The sequence below is a fragment of the Sorex fumeus genome, unplaced genomic scaffold (genome assembly GCF_029834395.1).
Source record: "Sorex fumeus unplaced genomic scaffold, SorFum_2.1 ptg000265l, whole genome shotgun sequence".
Classification (NCBI taxonomy): Eukaryota; Metazoa; Chordata; class Mammalia; order Eulipotyphla; family Soricidae; genus Sorex; species Sorex fumeus.
This window is the reverse complement of record NW_026606322.1, coordinates 28,418,443-28,443,793: the sequence shown is the minus strand read 5'-3', so window position 1 is coordinate 28,443,793 and position 25,351 is coordinate 28,418,443. Positions and strand designations below refer to the sequence as shown.

The 25,351-nt window shown below is 46.6% G+C and overlaps 2 protein-coding genes and 1 non-coding gene across 9 annotated transcripts in view; all 3 read right to left on the bottom strand.

Moving 5' to 3' along the window:
• SYNJ1 (synaptojanin 1) overlaps positions 1-13,605 on the bottom strand; it is a 100,100-nt gene extending 86,495 nt beyond the window's left edge. For all 7 annotated transcript variants that reach the window (XM_056109352.1, XM_056109353.1, XM_056109355.1 and 4 more), the window contains exons 1-2: positions 13,472-13,605; positions 12,080-12,225 (exon numbers count right to left, since the gene is read on the bottom strand). In XM_056109352.1, coding sequence (XP_055965327.1) covers positions 12,080-12,225; positions 13,472-13,569 — 244 coding nt within the window. In that variant the 5' untranslated portion in view covers positions 13,570-13,605. The remainder of the gene's footprint in view (positions 1-12,079; positions 12,226-13,471) is intronic.
• Positions 13,606-19,117: 5,512 nt separating this feature from the next.
• PAXBP1 (PAX3 and PAX7 binding protein 1) overlaps positions 19,118-25,351 on the bottom strand; it is a 38,011-nt gene continuing 31,777 nt past the window's right edge. Inside the window, exons 17-18 of the mRNA XM_056109359.1 lie at positions 23,863-24,017; positions 19,118-19,595 (exon numbers count right to left, since the gene is read on the bottom strand). Of these exons, the coding sequence (XP_055965334.1) occupies positions 19,478-19,595; positions 23,863-24,017 (273 nt within the window). The 3' untranslated portion in view covers positions 19,118-19,477. The remainder of the gene's footprint in view (positions 19,596-23,862; positions 24,018-25,351) is intronic.
• LOC130018773 (U6 spliceosomal RNA) lies at positions 22,727-22,832 on the bottom strand. The gene has a single exon (XR_008791643.1). It is a non-coding gene; the product is annotated as a U6 spliceosomal RNA (small nuclear RNA).

Below are 25,351 nucleotides of genomic sequence, written 5' to 3'. Positions count from 1 at the left end.
TGTGGGGCTGGAGTGATAGCACAGCGGGTAGGGCACTTACCTTGCACGCGGCAAACCCGGGTTCGATTCCCAGCATCCCATATGGTTCCCCCAAGCACCGCCAGGAGTAATTCCTGAGTGCATGAGCCAAGAGTAACCCCTGTGTATCACCGGGTGTGACCCAAAAAGGAAAAAAAAGCAAAAAATAGAAATATACACATGTGTACAGCAATGGCATAAAGAAGGATGTCCTTATAGTGTGATTTATAACAGGAAACAATGACTACAAAACAAATACCAATTTAAAAAAAACTGGAAAATTCACACAATGAAATATTATGTAGCAATGAAAACAGATCACTGTCATATTCAATGGTAAGTTTGATACTCCATGGTGTGGTAGAAGCCAAACACAATATTGTATCCATAGCAAATCATATAATTAGTGTTGAGTTAAAAACAAGAAAAAGTGAATCTATGATGTAAGAAGTCAGGACACATTGTTGGAAGGAAGTGGACACTGGTGAAGGAATTGGTATTGGAACACTGTATGCTTGAAACTCAATCAGAAGTAACTCTGTAATTCACGGTGATTCAATAAAAATAAATTATCAATTTTTTAAAGTCAGGACAGGGCTGGTGAGATGGTTCAAAGGACTAAAGCACATACTGTGCTTGCAAGAGGCCTAGTTGTCAACGCTGGCACCACAGAGCTTCCAGAGCAACAAGCTGGAAGTAGCCCCTGAGCACTGCTGGGTGTGGGCCCAAAGCCAAAACCAAAAACAAGCGGTAAGAACAGTGATTATCTTTGCAGATCATGGTGGAGCTAATTGGAAAAGGAAGAGGAACTTCTGGAGGGAATAATCTTTGAGATAGAAGTGGTCAACATGGTCCAATCCCCAGTATGACATAGGGTGTCATCCCCTCCCCTACACCCCCCCACACCCACCCAGCACATAGCTGGGAGTAGCTGGAGCACTACTGGGTGTGGTCCAAACCCTCCACCAAAAGAGGAACTTCTGGGGAGTTAGTAATAATATCCGATTTCTTAACAGAGCAGTGGTAAAGTAAGGCCTTTCTCTCTTTACTGATTCAGCAAGTTGTACATTCATGATGGATATACCTTTACATATATAAATGAAGTTTATTTAAAAGGAGAAAGTGTGAAAAGTGTGAGAAGACCCTGAGAAGAGACAGAAGCTGCTATGCTGAGAACTGAAAGGCCAGTGTGACTGGGACAGGAGGAGGGATGAGAGAGGGTCCAGGGGCTGGAGAGCACGACCCAGGGTCACCAGCACTGCATGGCTCCCAGAGCACCTTGTGTGCTCCCCTGGCCCCAAAAGACAAGACTGAAGGAGACAGAGACTCAATGCATTGCATCTCATTTTACGAATCTGATGTTAAATCAGTGGCCAACCACTGAAAGGCATTAAGCATGGGGATGCAACGTGGTATCTAAACTGTGTTTGAAAGACTGGTGTGGGCAGGAGGGGTAAAAGCAGGGAAGTCAGACAAGGGAAGCTACTAAGATGCGCTGTGAAAGAGACCTCGGTGGCTTGACCAGGGTAGAAATATGTAAAATGCGGATGAGACAGATTCTCAATAGAATTGAGAGGCTGAGTTCACTGAGTTAATGGAGTTGAACATAGAAAGTGAAAGAAGCAGAGTGTCAAGGATGGTCTTAGCTTAAACAAATGGATGAAGGGCAATGCATCAAGATCAGAAAGCGTTAATGAATAATTAGGTAGGGAAGTCATTAAATGGGATGAGATCATGCTTTCCATGGAGGAGGCCTAGGTTTGATCTCCAGCATGGCATAGGATTCCCTGAGCATCACCAGATGTGGAGCAAACTTTCCTTGCCTCCTGTCTCAAAAAAAAGAACAGCTAAGACTGTAACTATGGATCATATTCCAATCCTTCTTATTGTAGTTACTGTCCACCACACAGCAATTTCTACCTTCTTTTGCCAAAGGTCTGTCCAACCATGTCTAAAACCTATAACAATCACAGGAATTGGTTTAGGAATGGAGAGAGAACTCAATTTACTGACTGTAAAGGGGAATCCACTTGCAATCTGTATGTGCAAACCCATTACTTCAATTTGAAACAGCTGGATTTCAGCTGTGTTGTCCAAAATAGATAATTCCATCCTGTTCTGCATCTATCCTGCACAGCTTCAGAATATCTATAAAGGGTGCTGGAGCAATTGCTCAGCAGGTAGGGCATTTGCCTTGCACGCGATCGACCCAGGTTCGATTCCCAGCATCCCATATGGTCCCCTGAGCACTGCCAAGGGTAATTCCTGAGTGCAGAGCCAGGAGTAACCTCTGTGCATCACCAGATGTGACCCAAAAAAACAAAACAAAGCAAAACAAAATATTAAACCATCTTAGAATTCTTTGAAAAAGTTAACATTAGATATCTAAGGGGGACTGGGGAAGATGATCTATTTAAACTGATGCCCATTACAATATCTCATATATATTTAGCTTCTGGTTATCTGAAAACTTAACTTTTGGAATTGGGTATATATATAGTTTTATTTTGCCTTTCCTTTTGGAACTTCTCAGATGCTATTCCCTGACTAAGATTGTTTCTAAAGAAAAGTCTTTTCATTCTTTTTGTTCGTTCTTGGACCTTGCACTGCTGTGCTCAGGACTTACTCCTGGCTCTGCTCACAGGGATCACACCTGGTAACGCTCAGGGGACTATATATGGAGTCGGGGATTGAATTCAGGTCAGCGGCATGCAAGGCAAGTGCACTACCCACTATACTATCTTTCTGGCCCCTCATTCCTATGTTCATTTTTCTAGATCAGCAATTCTCAATTGTTATATTGAGCCCATATTGACCCTATATGGGTTCCACTGGCTCCCAGGATAATCCCCAAAAAGTCACCTGTGGGAATTGAGAAAGCAGTGGTCACATGAAGGAAAGAAACAAGGTCAGAAGGGGGCCTTGGTCAGAAAAGAGTTGAGAATCACTGTTCTAGAAAAATATCCTTCCCTTTGTCTTAGGCAGCCTGTTGTTTTGTAGTCATTGTGAACAAGTTTATTTCAGATTTTTTTTTCCTAGTTTGGGAGGACAGTGCTACAGTGCTACAATTTGGGATCAAAGCCAGGCATGTATGCAAATACAGTTTACTATTCAGTCATATTCCTCCCCCTAGTTAAGTTTTTATTACATTATGTTCATTATTTGAATTAAAATGTATAAAGTATATATCTTGAAATTGTTTTATTTTGATTTGGGGGCCACATCTAGCTGTACTCAGGGCTGTGCTCAGCCACATCTATCTGCATTCTGTTCCTGGCAGACTCAGAGGACCATATGGGATTGAACCCTGGTCAGCTGCATGCAAGGCAAGTGCCCTATCTCCTGTAATATAGCACCAGCCCCCCATAATTTATGTGTACATGTACATATATATATGTTTATATATATGTTACTGTTGTTTTGCTTTTGGGGTCACTCCTGGTGATGCTCAGAGCTCACTCCTGGCTTTACATTCAGGAATTACTCCTGATAGTGCTCAGGGAACCATATGGGATGAAGGGGGTGAAATTTGGGCTGGCTTTGTGCAAGGGAAATGCCCTACCCACTGTACTTTCGCTCCAGCCCATGATATATTAATTCTAAAGCTATCCTTCCTTTGAAAGTAAGTAGTCAGCATAAATGTCCATTTTAATCTTCAATAATTTTTTCAAGTTTTCATGTGTTTAGAGGGCCACACCAGCAGCCGGTGAAACTAATGGGTCCACAACACATGCGAGGCTTCTGTTCTATCTCTTGAGCCATCTCCGTGACTTGGGCTGATTTATGAAGTTTTCTCTGTATCAGGCTTCCCCACCCCTGATATCGCTACCCTAAAGCAATTTGGGTATGTTCTTTTTTGTGTAGTTTTCTTTACACTTCCACATCCATTTAGCTTCTTGGATCTGTGGATTTAGAGTTTTCATCAAATCTGGAAAAACTCAAAGCTTATGTTTCTTCAAATATCTTCCTGTTCCACTCCTTCCTTCAGGAATTCCTCTCACACTCACAGACTGAGCCACCTGAGGTCATCTACCAGCCCAGGATGCTCTATTAACATTTATTTGTTTCTTATTTGGGAGAGGGTGGGGACACCCAAGAGTGTTCAGGGGCTTCTCTTGGTTCTGTGTTTGACAGTCACTTCTAGTGGTGCCTACAGTGCCATACAGTGCCAAAGGTTAAACCTGGGCCTCTGACATGCAAAGCATGCAGTCAGTCCATTGAGCTATTTCTCCTGCCTTCTCGTTACTTAAAATTTTTTTGTTGTTGTTCCATGTTGGGTAGCTTTGATTATTATATCTCAAACATGCCAGTCGTTTATTCTGCCATGTCTAATTCCAATCCATTTATATTTTCATTTCAGATGTGATTTCCATATTTCCAGAAGTTTGATTTGGTTCTTTTGCAATTTTCATGTCTTTCCATGACACATTCATTCTTTTCTCTATTTCTTGAACATATGGCATACACTTATAATAGCAGTTTTAATGCCCTTGTTTATCAGTCTTAGCATCTGTTTCTACAGACTGATTTTGCTCCTCATTATGGGATATATATTTCTTCTTCATATATACATACATATATATGTGTGTGTATATATCTATATATACATATATAATTTTAGAGCCATACCCAGTGGTGCTCAGGGATCACTCCCAGCATTGCTCATGCAACCATATGGATGCCAGGGATGAACTGGGTTGGCCAAGTACAAGACAAACACCCTACCTGCTGTACTGTTTCTCTGGCCCCTGAGAGATAATTTTTTATTAAATGTCAGAAATGGGTTGGATGCAGAATAGCTGGTATTCCTATGACTGTTTCAACTCTGTTCTGAGATACAGCTATTTGGAAATGAACCCAATCCTTCTGGATCTTGCTTCAGCTCTGTCAGGCAGGAGCAGAGCAACAGTTGAACTAGGACTACTTTGCCCCACTACTGAAGCAATTACCAGCCCCTGCCTCTACCCTACCCCAGTAGTCACCCGAATTCCCTGAGTGTTTCAGAACTGCCCCAGTCTGGCTGTTTAGAGCATCCACTCTCCCCATGCTAAGAAGCATCAGGATTGTTCTGCCAGATACTTTCCTGCCTTTAGTAGCTTCTTTGCATGATGAATCAAGTCAATTCTTGCAGAACCTCAAGAGGAACCCTCAATACATCTAAGGATTTTGGACCCTCTGTCTCCTCCATGGTACTCTGCCCTGAGAATTTCAGTCACCTGATCGTGCCCAAAGGTGTTGCTCTGTCTCTATAATTCAAGGAGACTGCCAGGCTTTCTACAGGTTCACCTAGCTTGCTCGGTCTCGAGATTCTCAAGGTAAGTAAGCTGCAGCAATAACCGTAAGATGCCCCTTCTTCATTTCCTTTCTCTCAGGAATCAGTGTCTTGTGCTGCATACTATGCAAAGTCTAAAAAGTATTTCACATATCTTATGTGTCTTATGGGTATGTTGTTGCCTTTAAGGTGTGAAGGATAAATCGTGTTTTGGCTATGCTGTCATAGTTAGAAGCAAATATGCTGTGACAGAACTGAACTGGTTCATGTTGTCAGGGAAGTAAGAATATCAGGTAGACCTAAAACCATCCATCTCAAAAGTAACAGAATAGGGCCTCATTGTTCAGTGAGAGAGACATCAGATCAACATAGCAGAATTCAAAGAGAAATCAAAATGCTCAGAATTTACCTAGGAGGCAGGAATGGAGGCCATACCTGGCAGGGCTCAGGGCTTATTCCTGGCTCTGTGCTCAGGGATCACTCATGGCGGTGTTCAGGGGACTGAACCAGGGTTGGCCACATGTAAAGCAAGCATCTTAATGTCTATTACTCTCTTTCTGGCCCCCTCAGCGCTGTTTTAATAAGAGTGCTGCTGCTCCTTAGCCAGGCTGAGTTAAATTTTTTTTTTTTGGCAAAGCACTTATATTTAAACTGCTGCTTACTTCCCTTTTTAGTAATTATGAACATTTCACAAAACACTTCAAGGGGTCAGAGAGATAGTACAGTGGGTAGGGCACTTGCCCTCATGTGGCAAAGCCAGGTTTGATAACCAGCATTTCATATGGTCCCCCAAGCACCACCAGGAGTAATTCGTGAATGCAGAGCCGGGTATGGCACCCCAAAAAAGCAAACAAAAAAAATCATTTCAAAAGGAAAATAAATTTTGGGGTCACAGAGATAGTATAGCAGATAAGGTGCTTGTCTTGCATGTTCTTGCATGTCTTGTACCCCTGGTTCAGTTCCCAAAGCAAGTCCTGAGTACTGTCAGATATAGCCCCAAACCAAAAACAAAAAGAATTTTTGCAACTTAATATAAAGTGATATATAAAATGTTTAAATTCCATCATTCCTGTGCCTAAAAAGTCATCTATAAAAGGGATTCTCGTCTTTGAATTTAAAATTTTTTCTGAAAAGGAGACAAAATCCTGCAAATTCTCTTAAGGTCAATCATGCTCACTGGCAGCACTTGGCAATTAAAACAACCAAAAAAACACAAACAACTACATACATTTCTTGTCATCACCACCTACTATACATCTCCCAAAATTCTAGAGCCTGACATTTAAATGGCCCAGCCAAAAAAGAAAAAAACCCCTTCCATTTTCATTTTCATGACCTAACTGTAAATCAAATCATATTCTCCCTCATATATTAATAGTTCTGTAAGCTAGAGCACAGCATTATCTACATTTTTATGTGGCATTTCAGAAAAAAACTTAATAATGTGGCTAATGCTTGTTTCCAAAAGAATCTTTCAATAGCAATGTCAAACAATGTGTAATATATGTCTTTTATACTGACAGTTCTGTAAAATAGAACAGAAACTCTGTAAAGCAATTCTGTAAAATAGAGGAACTAGGAAAAGACACCATACTCTCAAATATTAGGAAAAGACACTCATACTCTCTTACTCTACTGCATTTTGTCAACTTTCCACAAGCTAGAGGAAGCTGATAGTTTTTCCTTTGCCATTTATTTAATAAGCATTTTATTCTGGAGTTATGAATAAAACCCTGAACTAAGCTCCAGAAATACAATGATATTTAAGATATGGCCTTTTCCTCAAGAACTAAGTTCAGCATTCAAACAGAAACCTGAACTCAACTTCACATAATACTCAGTGCTATAGGAGCATGAGAACTCAATTCAGACTGAGGGTTTTAAGAGAAATCATTATTTGTCCCACAGGAATTAATAACAGCATTAAAATTCTGGAAATGTGGCTCACTGGAATAAAATTTACAGGCAAAAAGTGTAACCCTGTGATCACTCCTAAAAAGACCTATACAAACTATGCTCAGAAATGATCATCCCAATCTAAAGACATCAGAATCTGGGGGGAGGGGGAGGGGAAGGGAAGAGTGGGGTACAAGGGGCACTTGTCCAGGGGCAGAGGATCAATAGGTCAGTAGCTGTAAATCTTCCCTAGGTGATTATTATGTGCGAACAGGGTGAAAACCAGTTCATTAAGTCTTCGCCTCATGATTAACTTAAGCTCAGGAGCCAATGAACGTAAAGATAAATAGACCTTTGGTCCCAAGGAGGACCCATGACCTGAGATTTCTTTCACAGTGTTTCACTTGAGGCCTATTTATTGATATGTACGAATAAGATAGGACTTTTATGGCTGGGTTTTCCAGGAGGTGGTTCAATGACTAAGGCACCTGCCTCACAAGCGTGAGCCCCAGAGCAACCACACATGCCAAGCACCAAACCAGCACCCTGGTACTAAAAGTGATTTCTGGTCACACTCAGTCAGGGGTCTGCAGGCACCTCAAGTAAAGGATGGGATACCTAGAGAGAACACAAGAGCGAGAGTGGAGGGGGGGGGCATACACACTCTTAACCACATGGGCAAGCCAAGGGGGCACACGCCTCCATCTTAGGGAGCACTCTAATCAGAAAGTGTATGAGCACCACAGGGACACAAGTCAGCAAACACCATAGCTGAGTTTGTGTATGTCATTCCCCACTTCCCCTCCCTGCAACAGCATCATCCACAAAGGAAAACGGAAAACAAAATTTCTGGCTCACATCAAGAAAATGAAGTGCCTGCAAGCCCTCACCATGTACTGCTGGTAATATACAATATAATGATGGTGTTTATTTATTCAAGCTGTGCTCAAGGGTCACTCCTGGTGGAGCTCGAGACACCATATGGCAGTGTTAAGGAACAAACCTGAGTGCCATGTGCAAGGCAAGTGCCCCACCCACTCTGTGATCCTCTATTTTATTTTTATTGTATGATTACTTTAAATTTTTATTTATTTGTTTTGGCTTTGAGGTCATACCAGTAATGCTCAGGGGTTACTCTCTGCTCTGTGCTCAGGGTCCAGGGGACCCTACTGGGTGCTTGGAATTAAACCCAAAGCAGCAACATGCAAGACAGACACCCTACCCACTGTATTATCACTCCAGCCCCTCCATTTTTTTTTAAACCTGGACTCTTGAAACTGGAACAGGAGAAATCATAAACTTTAGGTAATATTAAGATTCAGTCCTGCTAGGCTCACTTTCATACCATCTACTTGCCAGAAAAACACTCGAGAACAAGCAAACTAGCATACATAGTGTTCATCTTGGGATACAAACAATCACAATCACTACCATCCTGTTGTTCATCGATTGCCTCGAACAGGCCCCAGTAACGTCTCCTTCGTCCTAGCCCTGAGATTTTTTAAAAAGTGCCATACTAAAGGCTCTTCCAGGGTTAGGAGAATGAGACCCATCATTGTTACTGGTATTTGGCATATTGGGTACACCACAGGGAGTTTGCCAGACTCTGCCGTGTGGGCAGGTTACATTCGGTAGCATACAAAATAAGTTCTAAGAAATAATGCGAAGGAAGAGACAAGATGAGCTGGGTGCTAGGGGATGATGAGTCCCATATAGAATACTTGAGCCTATGTCAGGTCTGGACTGGATTGGAAATTAAAGTTGTAAAGAAAGAGAATGTGATGAAGAAGAACATAAGGAAGAGCATGGACAATGCATAGTACATTGAGAAAGCAAGTCGAAGTCTCAGTCTATTTAAAGGAGACTGATTTTAAGCAACTGTGTGGATTAATCGCAATTTTAGAATAATTTTAAATTATGGATATATGAAAGCCATGATATTCAGGTTGATGAATCCAAACTTAATCATGTTTAAAAAATGGAGTTACACCTTGATGTAACATCAAAAACGCTTTCAGAAGATTTTTCTGGTAGCTGGAAAGATAGGACAGTGGATAGGTACTTGCCTTGCAAGTGGTTAGCCCAGGTTTGATCCCCAGCACCCCATATGATCCCCCCAAACCCTGCCAGGAGTGATTCCCGAGTGCAGAGCCAGGAGTAAATCCTAAGTACAGCTGGGTGTGGTACAAAAACAAAATAAAATTTTAAAAGGGGGAGGGGGGCAGAGTGCTAGAGATTCAGAAGATATTTCCTTACTTTCCTGACCTTTGAGTAAAACAATGCTAAAAACTGGGAATAATACAAATTTTATAGCTGAAATTTTAACTTATAGTATATCATAACTACAATTAAAAAAATACATTTCAAATTTAGGGTCTGGGCAGGTAAGGCATTTTTGTCTTGTACACAGTCAACTCAGGTTCAATCCCTGGATCCCATATGGTCCCTTGAGCACCATCAGGAGTAATTTGTGAGTGCAGAGCCAGGAGAAACTCCTGAGCACCTTCAGATGTGACCCCAAAACCAAAATAATAAATAAATAAAATAAACAGGGGCCAGGAGATAGTACAGTAGGTAGGCCACTTGTCTTGCATGTGGCTGGCCCCAGGTTCAAACCCCAGCACATCAGATGAGCCCTCCAGGAGTGAGTTCTGAGTGCAGAGCCAGGAATAACCACTGAGCACTTCCAGGTGTGCCCTCCCCCCAAAAAATATGAACGAACAAACAAAACACCCACTACCATTTAAAATTTAAGCAAATTAGGAAATCAGATGTCACCAAAAGCAAAGCTTTCAAAAACTATTTCATCATACCTTCATGCCTGAAGATCTCTAATGAAGAATTCATCTCTTTTATAGTATGAAAATTATTCTATGCAAATTAATATTGTAGCAAGTTCTATGTTAGTTATATAAAAATAGGAATGGAGATAGTAAAGAAAGGCTAAAAAAAGAAAAAGAAAAGGCTAGTATAGGTGCTTTGCATGTGGGAGACCTGGGTCTGATTCCTAGAGGATTGCTGGAAGTGACCCCCAAACACTGAGCCACAATAGCCCCTGAGCACTGCTGAATTAGGTAAAACCCCAAAACATAACAATAAATTTTTAAAAACAGTTTGAATGAAGTCCATATTAGCACATATAAAAACCTCGTTACTCCCATGTACAGCTCCACCAGGAGGGACTCCTGAGAACTGAGCCAGGAGTGGCCCAGAAACAAGCGCAAAAGGAAGATGGTGGGCCAGGGGCTTAGCCGAGCAGGACGGGCACCCAGCCGAGTTCCATCCCTGGCACCTGTCAGAAGTGATCCCGCCACCCTACTGCCCGCTGTGGCCCAAAGACAGAAGTGGGAGGAAATAGGGGCGGGGGCTGGGTGGTCATCCTGGGTGACCGCCCTGGGTCCAGCCCTTCATGCTGCAAACAAGGGAAATGGCAGAACACACACACACACACACACACACACAAAACAACAACAACTAAAAAAAAAACCAACCTTATTACTAATGTTTCACAGAGCATATTCCAGGCTTTTCCTGCCCACAGAAACCATGGTACTCCATGTTCCAAATAACATATATACTTCTCAGACACTGTTCTCTGCTTAAGATCTATTATGTTGCAATCCTTTTTCACAAAGCAGACAAAAGTTTACTATTTTACCATATCCATATCAGGTTGCTACTTTGATGTTTGGGCCAGAGAGATAGCTCTGCTGGCTCAGCACATGCTTTGCCTGCAAAAGTCTTGGGTTTGAGCCTTGTCATTCTGGAGTCCACTGAGCACCACCAGGAGTGACCACCCCCCAATACAGTGCCAGAAGCAGCCCCTAAGCACTGCTAGGTATAGTTCAAAAATCACCTACACACATTTGTTAGCTGTTGTTTTGAGCCACACCCAGTGGTGCTCAGGGCTTACTCCTGGCTCTGTGCTCAGAAATCACTTCTGGCAAGACTCAGGGGCCATTTAGGGTACAAGGGATTGAACCCAGATAGGTGACATGAAAGGCAAGTGCCCTACCTGCTGTATTATTGCTCTGACTCCTAAAACCTTAGTGAAAATAAAAGGCGTTCACCATAAAATACTCTGATAATAGTCAACAAATAATCTCAATCTGTTACTATTACTGACTTAAAAGAAAGTCTGTTCAATACAGTTTAAAAAAAAAAAAAGTCAAGCAAGCCATTTCATAGGTGTATGATATGACTTAAACTGCAATTATTTCTTGAATTCGGTTATTTCTTCCAAAACAAAGATTTCCTTCTAGACACAGCAGAAAAACCCAAGAAAGCAAATAACCTTTAACTCAAACCTCTACCTCCCTTTTATCTCAACAAACACCTGCAGAGGGAGGAAAAAAAGAAAATGAAAGTGTGGGGCTGAAGAGACAGGGCAGGGGTTAAGGCACTTGGACTGATTCCAGTTGATCACCTCAGATCCATAAACCCCCTCCCCCCACCACCAAGCAGGACCAGGAATGACCCCTGACCTCTGCAAGGTGAGGAAAGAGAAAGAGAAAAGGGAAAAGAGAGGAAAGGAATGGAAAGGAAAAGGAATGGGGAAGGAGAAAGGTAAGGGGAAAGAGAAGGGGAAGAAGGGGTGGGGGAAGGGAAAGGGAAGGGAAGGGAAGGGAAGGGAAGGGAAGGGAGGGGAAGGGAAGGGAAGGGAAGGGAAGGGAAGGGAAGGGAAGGGAAGGGAAGGGAAGGGAAGGGAAGGGAAAAGCAAAATATGCTAGGTGAAATAGTGAAGGGTTAGGATGCCAAGCGTCTTCTCTTTAAAAAAAAAAAACGTAAATCTTTGCAAACCAAAATAACTGCAAATCCCAACAGAGGCCCCCTCCGCCCCCCCCATCCCCCCCCCCACGCCCGGCGGAGGGCCGGGGGCCGCAGGCGACTTACAGAGCACGGCCACGGCCCCGGACTCGAACATGAGGCATTCCTCCTTGTGTCGCGTCTCCACGATGAGGCTGAAGGGCGGCGGGTCCAGCTTGTGGTAGATCCGGAATCCTTTGCTGAACGCCATCCTCCGCTCGTCCGAGGGGGCCCTGGCGGAAAAGCAAAACAAACCCCAGCGAAGCCGGGCCCATAAAGCGCGGGGTTTCTGAGGGGGGGTCCCGGCTGCCTCCCGTCCTGCAGAACGTGCACAGGGCATGGGCGGGGGGGGGGGGGGACGGGGGACGGGGAGGAGAAGATGCAGGAGGGAGGGGGGGGGGTCTCCCGGCTCTGCTGCCCTGGGGATGGGGCTGGGGGGGCAGGGGCGAGGTGCTCGGAGCCGGGGCCGGTTCCTCCCGGCAGGTGAGACGTGAGACGTCACTTCGTCTCTCCCCCACTACCACCACCACCCCCCCAGGCGGGAGGCCCAGGCGGCCCCCGACTGCCCGGGGCGGTCCACAGGGTGGGCTGCCAGTGCCCGCGGCTGTTTACCGGCGAGCGCCCGCCGCAGCCCCGAGGTGGCCGCCCGGCTCCCCGCCGGGGGAGGACCACGGAGCCTCACTCAGGTCGCAGGGGAGCCGAGTCGGAAACCGAGTCGGAAACTTCAAGCCCGTTCCCCAGAGAGAGAGAGAGAGAGAGTGTATGAGGAAGAGGAGGCTGATGTGATGGGGAGTGGGGGGGGGGATAAAAACGCGGAGTTGGGGGGTGGGGGCGCGGGAGGGGGGAAAGGTAGCGCGCGAGGAGGAGAGACGACGTGAGGGAGAGAGGCTGCAGCCGACCGGCTCAAAGCTCCTTAGCGGGCGGCCGCGCGCGGGGGGGAATGACCCGAGCCTGTGGTGACGGCGACGGCGGAGGGGGGGGGGGTCACCCCTAACGCTTGACCCTCCAGCCCCGGGGACCCGGCCGCGGCGATCACGGCTCCTCAGGGTCAGGGTGGAGGAGGGTGGGTGACCAGACCCCGGCACTCAAGCGCCGGAGCCCGGCGGCGGCTCCGTGCCCGGAGGGAAAGGGCTGAGGGGAGGAGACGGTTAGTGGCCCCCGGGCGGCCCCATCCCTCCGGGCTGACAGGGCGCTGTCACCGCAGTCCCCGCCTGACCCGGCGCCCCGCACCTCCCGGGGGGGGGGGTTGGTTCTCCTCAGCCGCCCGCCCTCCTCAGCCGCCCCGCGTCGCCGCCGCTCCCAGCCGCCTCACCCCTCGCGCCCCCCGGGGGGGCTGCTGCGGCGGCGAGCCCCGCCTCAGGAAGAGTCCGCCCGCGCGCCCGGCCGCCGCCGCCGCCGCCGCTGCTGCCGCCGCCGCTGCTGCTCCCCGCCCCCCACCTCCACACAGTCCTCTCAGCTCGCGCCGCCCGGCAGGCTCACCTCTTCCTCCGGCTCCTCCTCCTCCTTCTCCCGCAGCCGCCGCCGCCACAGCCGCTCGAGACGTCACTTCCGCTCCAGCAGGCCCAGCTCTTCCGCATTGCGCCGCGGCCGGGGGGGGGGGGGAAGCTCCGCCTCTCGCGGGGGAGGGGCGGGGCTTCAGAGAAAGGCCCGCCCCCTCGCCTCTGCCCGCCTCCCTCCTCCCTCCCTCCCTCCCCCACACACGCGCAGCTGCACGCGCGTCCTCGGACCGCTGCCGTCCGGCTTCCCGGGTGGCCTGTCTGCTCCCCACCCCCCAGCCCTGCGCAGGCCGCGGGGACCCGGTCCCAGCGCTCGCTCGGGGGGCTGTCAGGAGAGCGAGGATCCCGCTTCCCCCGGGCCTCTCTCGCGTGGGCTCTGCGGAGCTTACCATGCCTCCCCGTGGGCGCCAGGGAGGGACTTTGGGGAGCAGCTTCGGGGACTGGGTATCGAGACGTGCTCGAGACGGGTGTCGGGACCACCCCCTGCCGCCCCCTCCGGCTCTCCGGGCGACGGAGGAGGGGGGCTCGGGGCTGCGGGCGAGTCTTGCAAAGCGGGCGGCGCCTTCAAGCGCTGTCCATGGTGTCTAGGAGAACAGCGCCGGGTTCTTAGCCCGTGCTGACTGCTCTCGCTGCCTGCTTTTGAAAAGGCTCGCCTTGGCTGGGTCTCTCTGTTCCTCTGTCTGTCTCTGTCTCTGTCTCTGTGTCTCTGTGTGTCTCTATGTCTCTGTGTGTCTCTCTGTCTCTGTCTCTGCTCTCTGTTTCTGTCTGTCTCTGCTGTTTGTCTGTCTCTCTGTCTCTCTGAGTCTCTGTCTCTCTCTGCTGTTTCTCTGTCTGTCTCTCTGTCTCTCTGTCTGTCTCTCTCTGTCTCTGTCTCTGTCTCTCTCTCTCCTGCTCTTGCATCCCAGAGCTCCCAATAGCAGGAAGGAGAGGGCTCCGCTATCTCCAAGGCAGAGATGGGGGGCAGGCTCTCAAACCCGGATGGGAACCCGGCATCCGAACAGGGCTCATCGTGGGGCAAGCTGCGTTGGATGGTTTGTCCACACCCTTCTTGGTTTCCTTTCCCAACAGATAGATCATGCGTCCTTGTCCAAATCAGTGTTCCACCCACTTCTTATTCTGTTTCTTTCTACTAGCCCCACAAAATGAGAACGAAGCCAGAGCTCGGAGACCCAGGAGGAACTGAGAACTCAGAAGAAGCCATTCATTTCCACTTGCCTTTGCGTTTAAAAAAAGGGGGGAGGGGGGAATTTCTTCCTCTTCCTGCTTTTAAATTTTGTGTATTGCACAAAATCATTTCCCCTTCCAGTCCCTATGGACTGATTTCATCCCTCCCCTCCTTCCCCACCCCCAGCTCCATCACCATTCATTTTAGGGAAGCTAAATTGATCCTTTTAGAATATAACTTGTTCTTTTCTAGGTGTGCAGATACGTTCTCATTTAGAAGGGTCTTAGAAAGGCTGCTTTTTGCTCTTTGTAATGGTTACTGACAGAAGCTTCAGGATTCGATTCATTTTTAACATAATCTACTGCTCTGCCTTTGCTTATTCCAGAAGAATTCATTTCAACTGGAGATCTCCTTTGAAAAAGAAAACTAAGTGGGAGTGGGTGAGAATGGAATTTTCCTTATTTTCTTTTTTCGGTGCAATGCCTCTGTAGGCCAGAAGGAATACCAGGCAGAGGTAAGCACCAGAAAAACGTATGATAATCGAGCCAGGGGATATATGTCTGTTTACATAGATCTGTTATTGCTAAACATACAACCCAGAAAGTTCAGTTAAGTATTTGACACCTGCTCTGCTCCTTTAAGACCTGTTTGGCTCCATCTGTGCCCGTGGCAGGAACCCACTTTCTTAGAAGAGGAAGGAAATGTTCTGCCTATTCATGGTTTCTTTTGATTTTGGGGTAAGGAGACTGAGGTTAAATTTTCCTAGTTCTAGAGCCTGAGAGATAGTACAGGGGTTAAGGCTCTTGTCTCGCATGCAATTAACCCCGGTTTGACCCCTGCCATCACATAAGGTCCTCTGAGCCCAGGGTCAGGTATAATCTGTGAGCTCCACTGACCCCCCCCCCCAACTACAAACCAGTGTTTTCTTATTCTTAAGCAGAATTGTTGTTTCCCTCTTCTTCAAATTAAATTGGGGTGTGGGAGGTAAATCACATTAATCACAAAATTAGCAAATGCACAGGATTGAAAATACAAGGGTAATTCTACTAGTGACTCTTGGGGGCAGAAATGCAGAGGTTGGGGCCCACCCTTCAGTGCACAGGGGCCACTCATGGCTCTGCATTCAGGAGTGATCAGTGGTGATGCTTGAAGGATCAGATGCAGTGCCAAGGGTCCACCCAGGGTGGATGACATGCAAAACTTACCCTTCCTACTCTTGCTCATCCTTACCAGGAACTTTTCTTGTTTGATTTTGGGCCATATTCAGTGGTGCCCAGGGCTTATTCCTGGCTCTGTGCTCAGAGATCACTACTGGCAGTCTCCAAAGACCATATGGGGTGCTGGGATTGGACCTGGGTCAGCCATGTGTAAGGCAAACTCTTTACCCGCTGTACTCTCTCTCCAGTTCCCTTCATGAACAATCTGAGTGTTTTCATGACTCCTCTTTTCAACGGTTGGCAACAATAGGCGGAAATAGTCATTGTCATAATCACTGAATGCCCCTCCCGCTATTCCATGGCTATCACCATATGAGAGGTGAGACCTGTACCCAGAAAGAATCACCTGGAGAGATGGTACAGGGATTAAGGTGCAGGCCTCTCATGGAGCTGATACCAGTTTGATCCCTGGCACCACAGGGTCCCCCTAGCCCACAGCCAAGAGTAGCTCCCCCTGGTCCCCACCCCACCCCGACCCCCACCACACCCGCACCCACACCCACACCCACACCAAACCTGGCAGTGGAGTGTATGCAGTAGTTAAGGCTTGCCTTGCATGCTGCCAATACCATTTGATGTACTGCTGGGTGCATTGGATCACCCCCAATCCCATAGAGCCCTTTCATTGAACCCAGTTGGCTGAGTATCACCAGGAGGGGTCCCTGAGCCTCCTGAGCAGATTAAAAGACTGCCTTCCCCCAACCCCCAAACAGAACCACCAAGGCCTGGGGAGATAGCTCAGGGTCAAGGCACTTAACCTGCATCCTGCTGATGGGGCTCAACTCCATCCCACACCTCATATGGTTCTCTGAGCAGAGTCAGGAATAGCCACTGAGCACCCTTGGGTGTGTCTCCAAAATAAATAGAATTTAACAGTCAGGTGCGGGACTAGAGCAACAGTTCAGCGGGTAGCGTTTTTTTTTGCATACAGCCAGCCCGGTTCCACCCCCAGAGCTGATATGGTCCCCTGAGCCTTCCAGGAGTGATCCCTGGAGTGCCATCAGGAGTAAGTCTAAGCCCTGAGCACCGTGTGGCCCAGAAACAAAACAAAATAAAAACAAAAAGGATGGCGCAATATTGAGTATGTTTGTCAGAAAGGTACTTACCTGTGCAGTTTGGGGTCACTGCTGGCCACCAGGGAGCAAATGAAGAGAATCCCTATGGGTGCAGGTACCCAGCCCAGCTATTCCTGCCTGGAGACCAGGTAGCAGGGGTGGTAAGATGTGAATATATCCTCCTGCCTGGGAGATTGACTGGGAACAGACCACACCCTCTGATGACTGCTCTTGGGTATCAGTCTTAATGTAAGCTCCATATTGGGGAGGGGGAAGGGGAGGGGGCACACCTAGAGTGTGTATTACTCCTGGAGGTGCATGGGGGACCATATGGGATACAAGATCAAACCTGGGCCTGCTGCATACACGGCATGTCCTACCCACTGTCATATAGCTCCAGTCTACCCTCCACCTCCATTTTAGAATTAACACAGAAGACTGCTCCAAAAGAGAAAAAACCCACAAAGGCCAAGGTAGGCTTTTAGTTTGCCACCCCTTGAATTTATCTTTTGACCATTCCCTACACAAAAGGTATCCTAGGGTCAGCTAGCAAAGGTGCTTTCCTTGCAGGCAGAAGACCTGGATTCAACCCAAGCCCCACCAGGAGTGACCCCTGAGCACAGACCAGGACTAAATCCTGAGCACTGCTGGGTGTAGCCCTGAAACCCAGAACAACGAAGTATTCCTTCAACTATTAAGAACATTCCCTGGCTGTGATGTAAGAACCACTGCGTCTTAGTTTCATAATTCACCTAACAATAATTATTAACAATGACACAGAAGTTGCAATGTGTTAAACTCTTCAAGTGTGAGCTACCGGTAGTCCTATCAGCATGGTAAGATCCTGGAATGGTGTTCAAGTATATTCCCCAAACCAAAACAGCTTGAGGGATTTATTTCATGGGACAAGTCTCAGTTTACTCCTAATATGGGAATCCCTAAAAGCAAATGTAGAAAGGCAATTGTGCGATAGGTTTAGAAATGCAAACTGCAGGCACAAATGAAGTATACGTTGTGCACTTACACACTGGGAAATTTAGCTCTACTGGTGGTGATGATAAGTCAGCAGGAAAGGTGGTTGGTTGCCTTACACATGGCTGACCTGGGTTCGATCCCTTACACCGCATATGGTTCCCAAAGCATTGCAAGGAATAACTGAGAAAACCAAAACCTCATCCAGGATGTTTGTAGAAATAGCATTTCCATCATAAAGAAAAAAAAAGCTGACACAAAATCAAAGTGCACATACACAATACAAAAGCTATTTGGGGTGTCAGGGCAATAGCACCTGGGGTAGGGCAATTGTCTCGCATGCGGCCTACCTGGGTTCTACCCCTGGTATCCCATATGGTCCCCAAGCCCTGCCAGGACTAAGCCTGGAGTGTGGACAGGTATGCCCCCCCCAAAAAAAAAGCTATTTGACTTGACCACAGGCACATGTGCTAAGAGTATTATTGCAATCATTTGAATCATTTGAAGTAGTCTAAACTTAGTCGCCCACAAGATACAACAAAGGATATATTTAAAAATTAATTTAATCCTTGGCTAAAGCTTAATTACATATATAATTATCAAACAATAGTCCTTAATTTCCAAAAAGTCCCTCTTTTGAAAATCACAGAATCAGAAAGCATAAACTTTAAAACAAGTTCTCTGGATATTTACAACATGGTAGAAACAGCATAGAAGACTATGGATAGTAAACTGCCGGGTTTGGGGAATCAGCAAGGCGTATTCTTTATTGCATATGTCACTCACATATGTGGGATTCTTTTAATGACAGACTGCTCCAATCCAAGTGCAGGTATAGTTAAGCCGGTCAGAGAAACAGTTGGCCAGCCCAAAACCATGCAGTTAGCTTGTGGGACAATGAGTAATTTTCCAGAAAATGAAACTCCTAGGTTCTTTCACAAGTCCTAGTTGCATCTATTGTCGCAAACTTGTGGGAGGTCACGCTGCTTCAGGCGGAGGTCCACCATCTCCCCAACAACGAAGCCCAGACTCGGTGCTCATGTTTAAGGCAGCACACAGCTACAGCCACAGCCATCGCTAACCAGAAGAGAAGGACACCGGTCACCGGCCAGCCCTTTTGTTGCAACAGTGTAGTAAGTTCCTTAAGACAATTTGCTACTGAATAATTTTCTGCTGTTAAAAACGCTTACTCTGTAGAAAAACACCACAAATTTCCAGTGTGAAAGTAACTCCATGGTGGTATAAATATATATTTATATATATGCATAATTACACAATTTACACCGCGCACACTGTTTACAGAGAACAATTAACTGAGGGTTCATCTGAACGACCATATAAAAGGCTTCTGTAAACCAAATATGCCAGGCAGTAAGGAAAACATTCACAGACGCTCTAGAAATAATCTACGTTCCTTTCATTCTGAAGAAATCACATTTAGGGACACCGTATTGAATGTGAATAATGTTCTTTGTATTAAAAGAAATAATTTACAGTTTAAGAAACTTTACATATATACACAATTTTTACATCGGGAATGGTGTGTATTAAAGCAAACACGCTTTTTCAGTCTCACAGATCTATTTTCCTTCAATCAAAGACTTAAATTCTTTCACATTATGTTCACTTGCAACAGACATGGCATGATCCAGCGCTCGAACACTTGCAAGGAGTTTTACTATCTGCTTTATGTTTTCCCTAAAAGAGAAAAAACAGCGGTCATCCCATTAATTCCTTCGGACAAAGCCCATAGGGAAAACTGAAAGCATGAGTTGGCCGCCTAACACCCCAGCTAAAAGGCAACTGCCTTCCTAGCAGCCCTCAAGCCTTGTATCCACTGTGGAAAAACAGACCACAGGACCAGCCCCAGGCATCACTGGGTAAGTCTGGTGGTAAGCCTGAGCGTTTGCAGACAAACAAACCTCCCAAGTGATGCTGCTGGACCAAGAACTGCACTTTAATAATGAGTAAGCTTATGGGCCGGAGTTACAGTACAATGGGGAGGGTGTTTGCCTTGCACACGGCCTACCCAAATTCAATCCCCAGCATCCCACCTGATCCCCTGAGCACGGGTAGTAATTTTTGAGTGCAAAGCCAGGAGTAACCCCTGAGCATCGCTGGGTGTGACCCAAAAAGTCCGAACTCGACCCCACAAAAAGAGTGTTTCATAACAAGTGTATGAAGGGCTGAGGGCCAGTGCAGAAGGGAGGGTGAGTTCAGCTCATCCCGCACAGCCCTACTCCCCAAGTAGTCCCCAAACACCAAAACAGGATCCTGGAAAAGAAAGGAAACCAAAAAGAAATGAAACCGTGCTGAAGCATTAGGCTTGAACCACCTGTGAAAAGCATGGGGGGGGGGGGGGGAGGGAGGAGTGGGAGTAGGAGTGAGAGAGAGAGAGAGAGAGAGAGAGGAAGGAGACAGCTCAGTTGGCTGCAGGGGAGGGGGCAGGAGCCCTGGGGTCACCCTCCAGCACTCCCTGAGTGAACCCAAGCATTAAGTCACCAGCAGCCCCCAGTACAGTCATGCATGTATGTATGCCCCCCAAAAAGACCCAAAACCCCACAGCACAGAAGGGGGGGACACCAGTTGTCTACAAAACTCTGCAGTTCAAAGTGCCTTTTAGGGGAAGAAGATAAACATTTGTAACACTTTGTTAATGGTGGGATCTAATTTGTAGGCATTGCATAGCCCCAGGCGCTTAAGAACCTGCTGGGTTTTCTCCCCTCCCCCCCAGAAAAGCAGACACTTTGTTAATATGTAACTTCAAACTAAAACAGTATTAAATCTAAGTGTTTTGTTTTTAAAGAAGCTTCAGGGCTATGCATACAGCTGATCGGGCAGGGTGCTTGTCTTACAAGAGGCTGTCTGGGTTCTAGTATCCTGAGCCTGACAGGAGTGACCCCTGAACACAGAGCCAGGAGTAAGCCCTGAGCACCACTGGTGTGGCCCCAAACCAAAAAAAGCTTAAGAGCAAGAGATAATTGAAGGGTGAAGGCACTTTCCTTGTACACTGCTGCACTGGGTTTAATGCCAGCACCACCTGGTGTCCTGGGCACAAAGTTAGCCCCAGTACTGCCAGGTGTGGCCCCAAAACACAGAAGGAAAAATAAAAGTTTAAGTGATTCTAGCTAGGACTTATCTAAGAAACTACAATTTTAGAAGAAACATCCACATAACAAATAGCCAACTGGCATACATTAAGATGAAATTAAAATACAAACCAAATCAGTCACCTGATAAATTTACCACTAAAATCTTGTACTACCTAAAAAAAAAAATTGATCAAAAATTTTTGCAACTTTCCTCTCAAGAAAACAGGCTTCTGTATTGTAAAAAGGGAATGAGAGGGGAAAGACTGTGCTATAGGATATAACTAATGATGTAATCTAAGTAAGAAAAAATAATTTGACAGTCAGAAGACTACAGTGCAACTTTCCTTTATTTTTGTTTTTAATTTTTTTGGTTTGGGGACCACACATGACTATGATCAGGGGCTCAGTGCTGGATACTTAGGGACCATATATGCTGTGGAGATGGAATTTGGGTCAGCCATGTGCAAGGCAGGTGAGTCCTCCTGACTTTACAATCTCTCTGGCCCTAGCATGCAACTTTTTGTTTTTTTGTTTTGTGGGTCACATCGGCAGTGCTTATGACTTCCTCCTGGCTCTGTGCTCAGAGATTACTCTTGGCAGGTGCTTGGGGAAATCTATGCAATGTTGGGAATAAAATCCAGATGAACTGCATAAGGCAAGAGCACTACCCACTGTACTGTATCTGAGACCTAAAAATGCAACTTTAATTTTTTGTTTTTGATAGAGGGGGCCACACCCCACTGTGCCCAGGGCTTATTCCTGGCTCTGCACTCAGGGATCATGCCTAGCAGGCTTGGGGGATGATATGGGATCCTGGGGAGCAAACTCAGGTCACGCAAATGCAAGGCAAGAGCCCTCCCTCACAGTACTGTCACTCCAACCCCCTAAAATGCAGCTTTTAAAAGAAAATCCATGAAAATGGGTATGAAAAGCCTTAGAATACAAAACTTGGGAAAATCACCTTCAATATGCTTAGGGTTTCAGTGACATCTTTATTCCAGAGTTTATGTCTATAATCAAACTCCACAGACACATGGGGATCCTAAGAGTTGTAGAACTCTCCCAATGCTTGAAGCTGGAAGGGCACAAGGGGCAGCCGGAGAAGCCCCGGCAGCTCTCCCCCAGCCACCGGCGACTCGGGGTGGGCCTGGGACACTCCCCCAGCCAGGGCAGCCTGGGCCATGAGGCAGACGGTGGACAAAATGAGGGCCAAACCGGTTGATCGATCAGTTACCATTTATTCCATTCTCCCCACGCACCTGCCCCAGTCTCTCTGAGCCCCCCATTCTAGTCTCACACTGCCCCTCATTCCTATCTCCTCCTCTCCCCCGCTCATCTCTCTGGGCTCCATCTCGTAGCCTGGGCTCTCTCTGTCTCCACGTGCCTGCTCCTGTATTCTTCTATATCCTTCTCTCTCGGTCCCTCTTGCTAGTCTCTCCACACTCCATCTTGCTGCCCTGCTCGCTCTCTCGCTCTCTCTCTCTCTCCGCCCCCCTCCCTCTCTCCCTCTCTCCCCAGCTCTCTTGTCTCTCCAACTCCCCAGCATTCTGGGCTGACACTGTACAGTCAGGTACCAAAATCAACATAAGAATGCCCTTCAAAGGGAACACCACTAAAGAGGTATTTCAAAGCCCTTCCAGAATACCTCAGGCAAAATACCTCCTAAGGTGTTTTTCTCCTTTCCTCAGTCTAATAACTCTATCAACATCTTTTTTTTTCATTTATTTTTTATTTATTTTAAATATAGAACGCTTCACAATTTGCGTGTCATCCTTGAGCAGGGGCCATGCTAATCTTCTCTGTATCATTCCAATTTTAGTATATGTGCTGCTGAAGCGAGCACTCTATCAACATCTTAATACTACTCATTTTTGTATGGACACAGTAAGAGATACACTGAGGCTTGTACAGCAGCACTCCTGGGAACATCCTGCCACAGACTCAGACTACAGAGCTCAGGCCAGATTAATCATTCCTAACCCTAGCAGGGTCCGAGTTTAGTTATTACTTTTTGGATCATGACAGCATTTGTCCATGACCAAGCTCTTAACTTACAGTTAAACATTATGGCACTTTGGCCAGGCCCATCTCGATGCCAGGGTAGCAAATAGCTTACCGCTTGCCCTGGTTCCAGCCAGTCCCTCGTCGGGACCCTGCTTTTGGGGGTGATAGGAAGTAAGGGCAGCTGAGGCTTAGGTCCAGAGAACAGATGCCCAGGAGGAAAATATCACTGACAGGTTACGAAAGCATAGCCTATACTGTCTTCTTGTGTCCATACAAAAAGGACATTCTCTGAATAAACTATGTAAAGGACTTAGGGAGAAGAGAAAAACAGTATTTACAAGTCAACAGAGCACAAGGAAAGAAGTTACAAATAAATACAGAGCAATGGGAGCACTGTGATGGGGGAAACCCAATAAACCTAAACTACCTGAAGCTATGCAGGAAGGACAAAACAGTGTTATCCTACCGGGAGGGCTTCATTAAAGTCCTCTCAGGCCACTGATCCTTACCAGAAGGCTTTCCCTTGACACTTCTGTAAATCAGCATACTTTAAGATTAGGGAAAATTGCAAAATTTTAAAAACGATATGTGAAGCAGGAGAGACAGCTCAATGAGCTGATGAGGAATGGGATCTGTGGGCAGGAAGCGGGGCTCCATCCCTGGGACTATGGCACCTGTCTCCCAGCCCCACAGGGAGCAACCGAGCACCACTGGGTATGGTGGAAAAACACAAACACAAACAAAAATGTGTATTTTCGTTATTAACAATGTGTCGACATACAGCTCAAAATACACGTCTCCCTGTAAGTCACTTCAACTATATTACATCTTAAAGATTCTAGATCACAAATTCATAAAATAATAATTACCTTGCGTTTCTTTTTTCCACATCAGAACACCCGATGCTATTTCTGTAAATTGTATCTGCTAAGTGTACAAGGTATCGACAGAAGTTTTCTAACTGAGAAATAGTCCTTTCTCCTTTCAAATTCACGAACCACTGCTTGGGGAAACAATTGATTACCTGTGGAAAAGATGAGAAAGAAAAATTTTTGAAGAATTAAGTAAAAGGTTGAAAAGCTCAGTACACCTACCAGATATAACATACTTGCTACTGGGCCACGGAAGTAATCACTGTGATACTGTGACGGGGCTATTCCTTTAAACCTGACTTCCTATGTGAACTACAGGGTTTTCCCAAACAATACAAGAATTCTCCCTGCAGCAGGCAGGCCCGATATGCAAAGAAAAAGACCAACCATTGGCCAAACGTTTAAGTACAGTAGCTCTTCAAGGTGATAACCAACTGCTTCATTTTTTTTCAGTTTCCCAGGAAGGCCTGGGGGGCTGGTGTCCCAGTGAGGGGCAGAAGTAGTCCAAGCGACCCACAACCTATGCACAAGAGCTCAGTGAGTGGCTTCATGCTGCAGGCTCCTGGGCGGAAGGGCGGGGGGGGGGGGGGGGGGGGGACACACACACACAACACATTCTAATAAAGGGCCTGGCTCGAGAAGAGCCTGCACAGCATGCAGCAGGCATACTGGCAACCTGAGGCTGCTGCCCACCGGGGAGACACGGCTCCCTGATCAGGGATCTAGGGCTCCTTGGAGAAATGACTGATTGCGCAGTCATCTGAGCGCATAGCCAGTACAGAGTGAGTCAGGAACATCTTGTTCCAGAGGGGGGGAGAAATTGCTCCCCCCAAATGAGAATCCAGCTTAAGATAAATGAAAATATGCCACATGTTTACACAAGCCCACTTGGAGATGAAGCTGGGGCCAGGCGAATCTGAACGAGTGAAGAATGACGACGAGGCAGCTCGCAGGGCCGGAGCATGGACTCCACACACAGGAGCCCAGCCACTAAGCCTCGGACCCACACTGGGCTCCTGAGCACCAAGGACCCGGCCCCAACACCAAACAAAAACAACGATCAAACTGTGTAGCTCATACATGTAGCAAAGAAACTAATACCACCCCCTGCCCCACCCCCACAAAAAAGACAAAGATTTCTTGGGGCTAAAGAGATAGCACAGGGGTTCAGGTCTTGCCCACATGTGGCTCATCCTGGTTTCATTCCTACCACGCCCTGAGCAAAGCCAGGTATGGTTCAAACGCCATTCCACAAAATTATTTCTTAAATGCCGAAAATGCTGCTTGAGTAATATTTAATATACAAATGATGACCAAATTAAACAATTAAACAAATTAACAATGATGACCAAATTAAAACTTTTTTTTGGGGGGGGGGGCTTTTTGGGTCATACCAAAATGCTCATGGGTTTACTCCTGGCTCTGCACTCAGAAATTACTCCTGGCATTGCTCGGGGTACCATATGGAATTCCGAGGATCAAACTA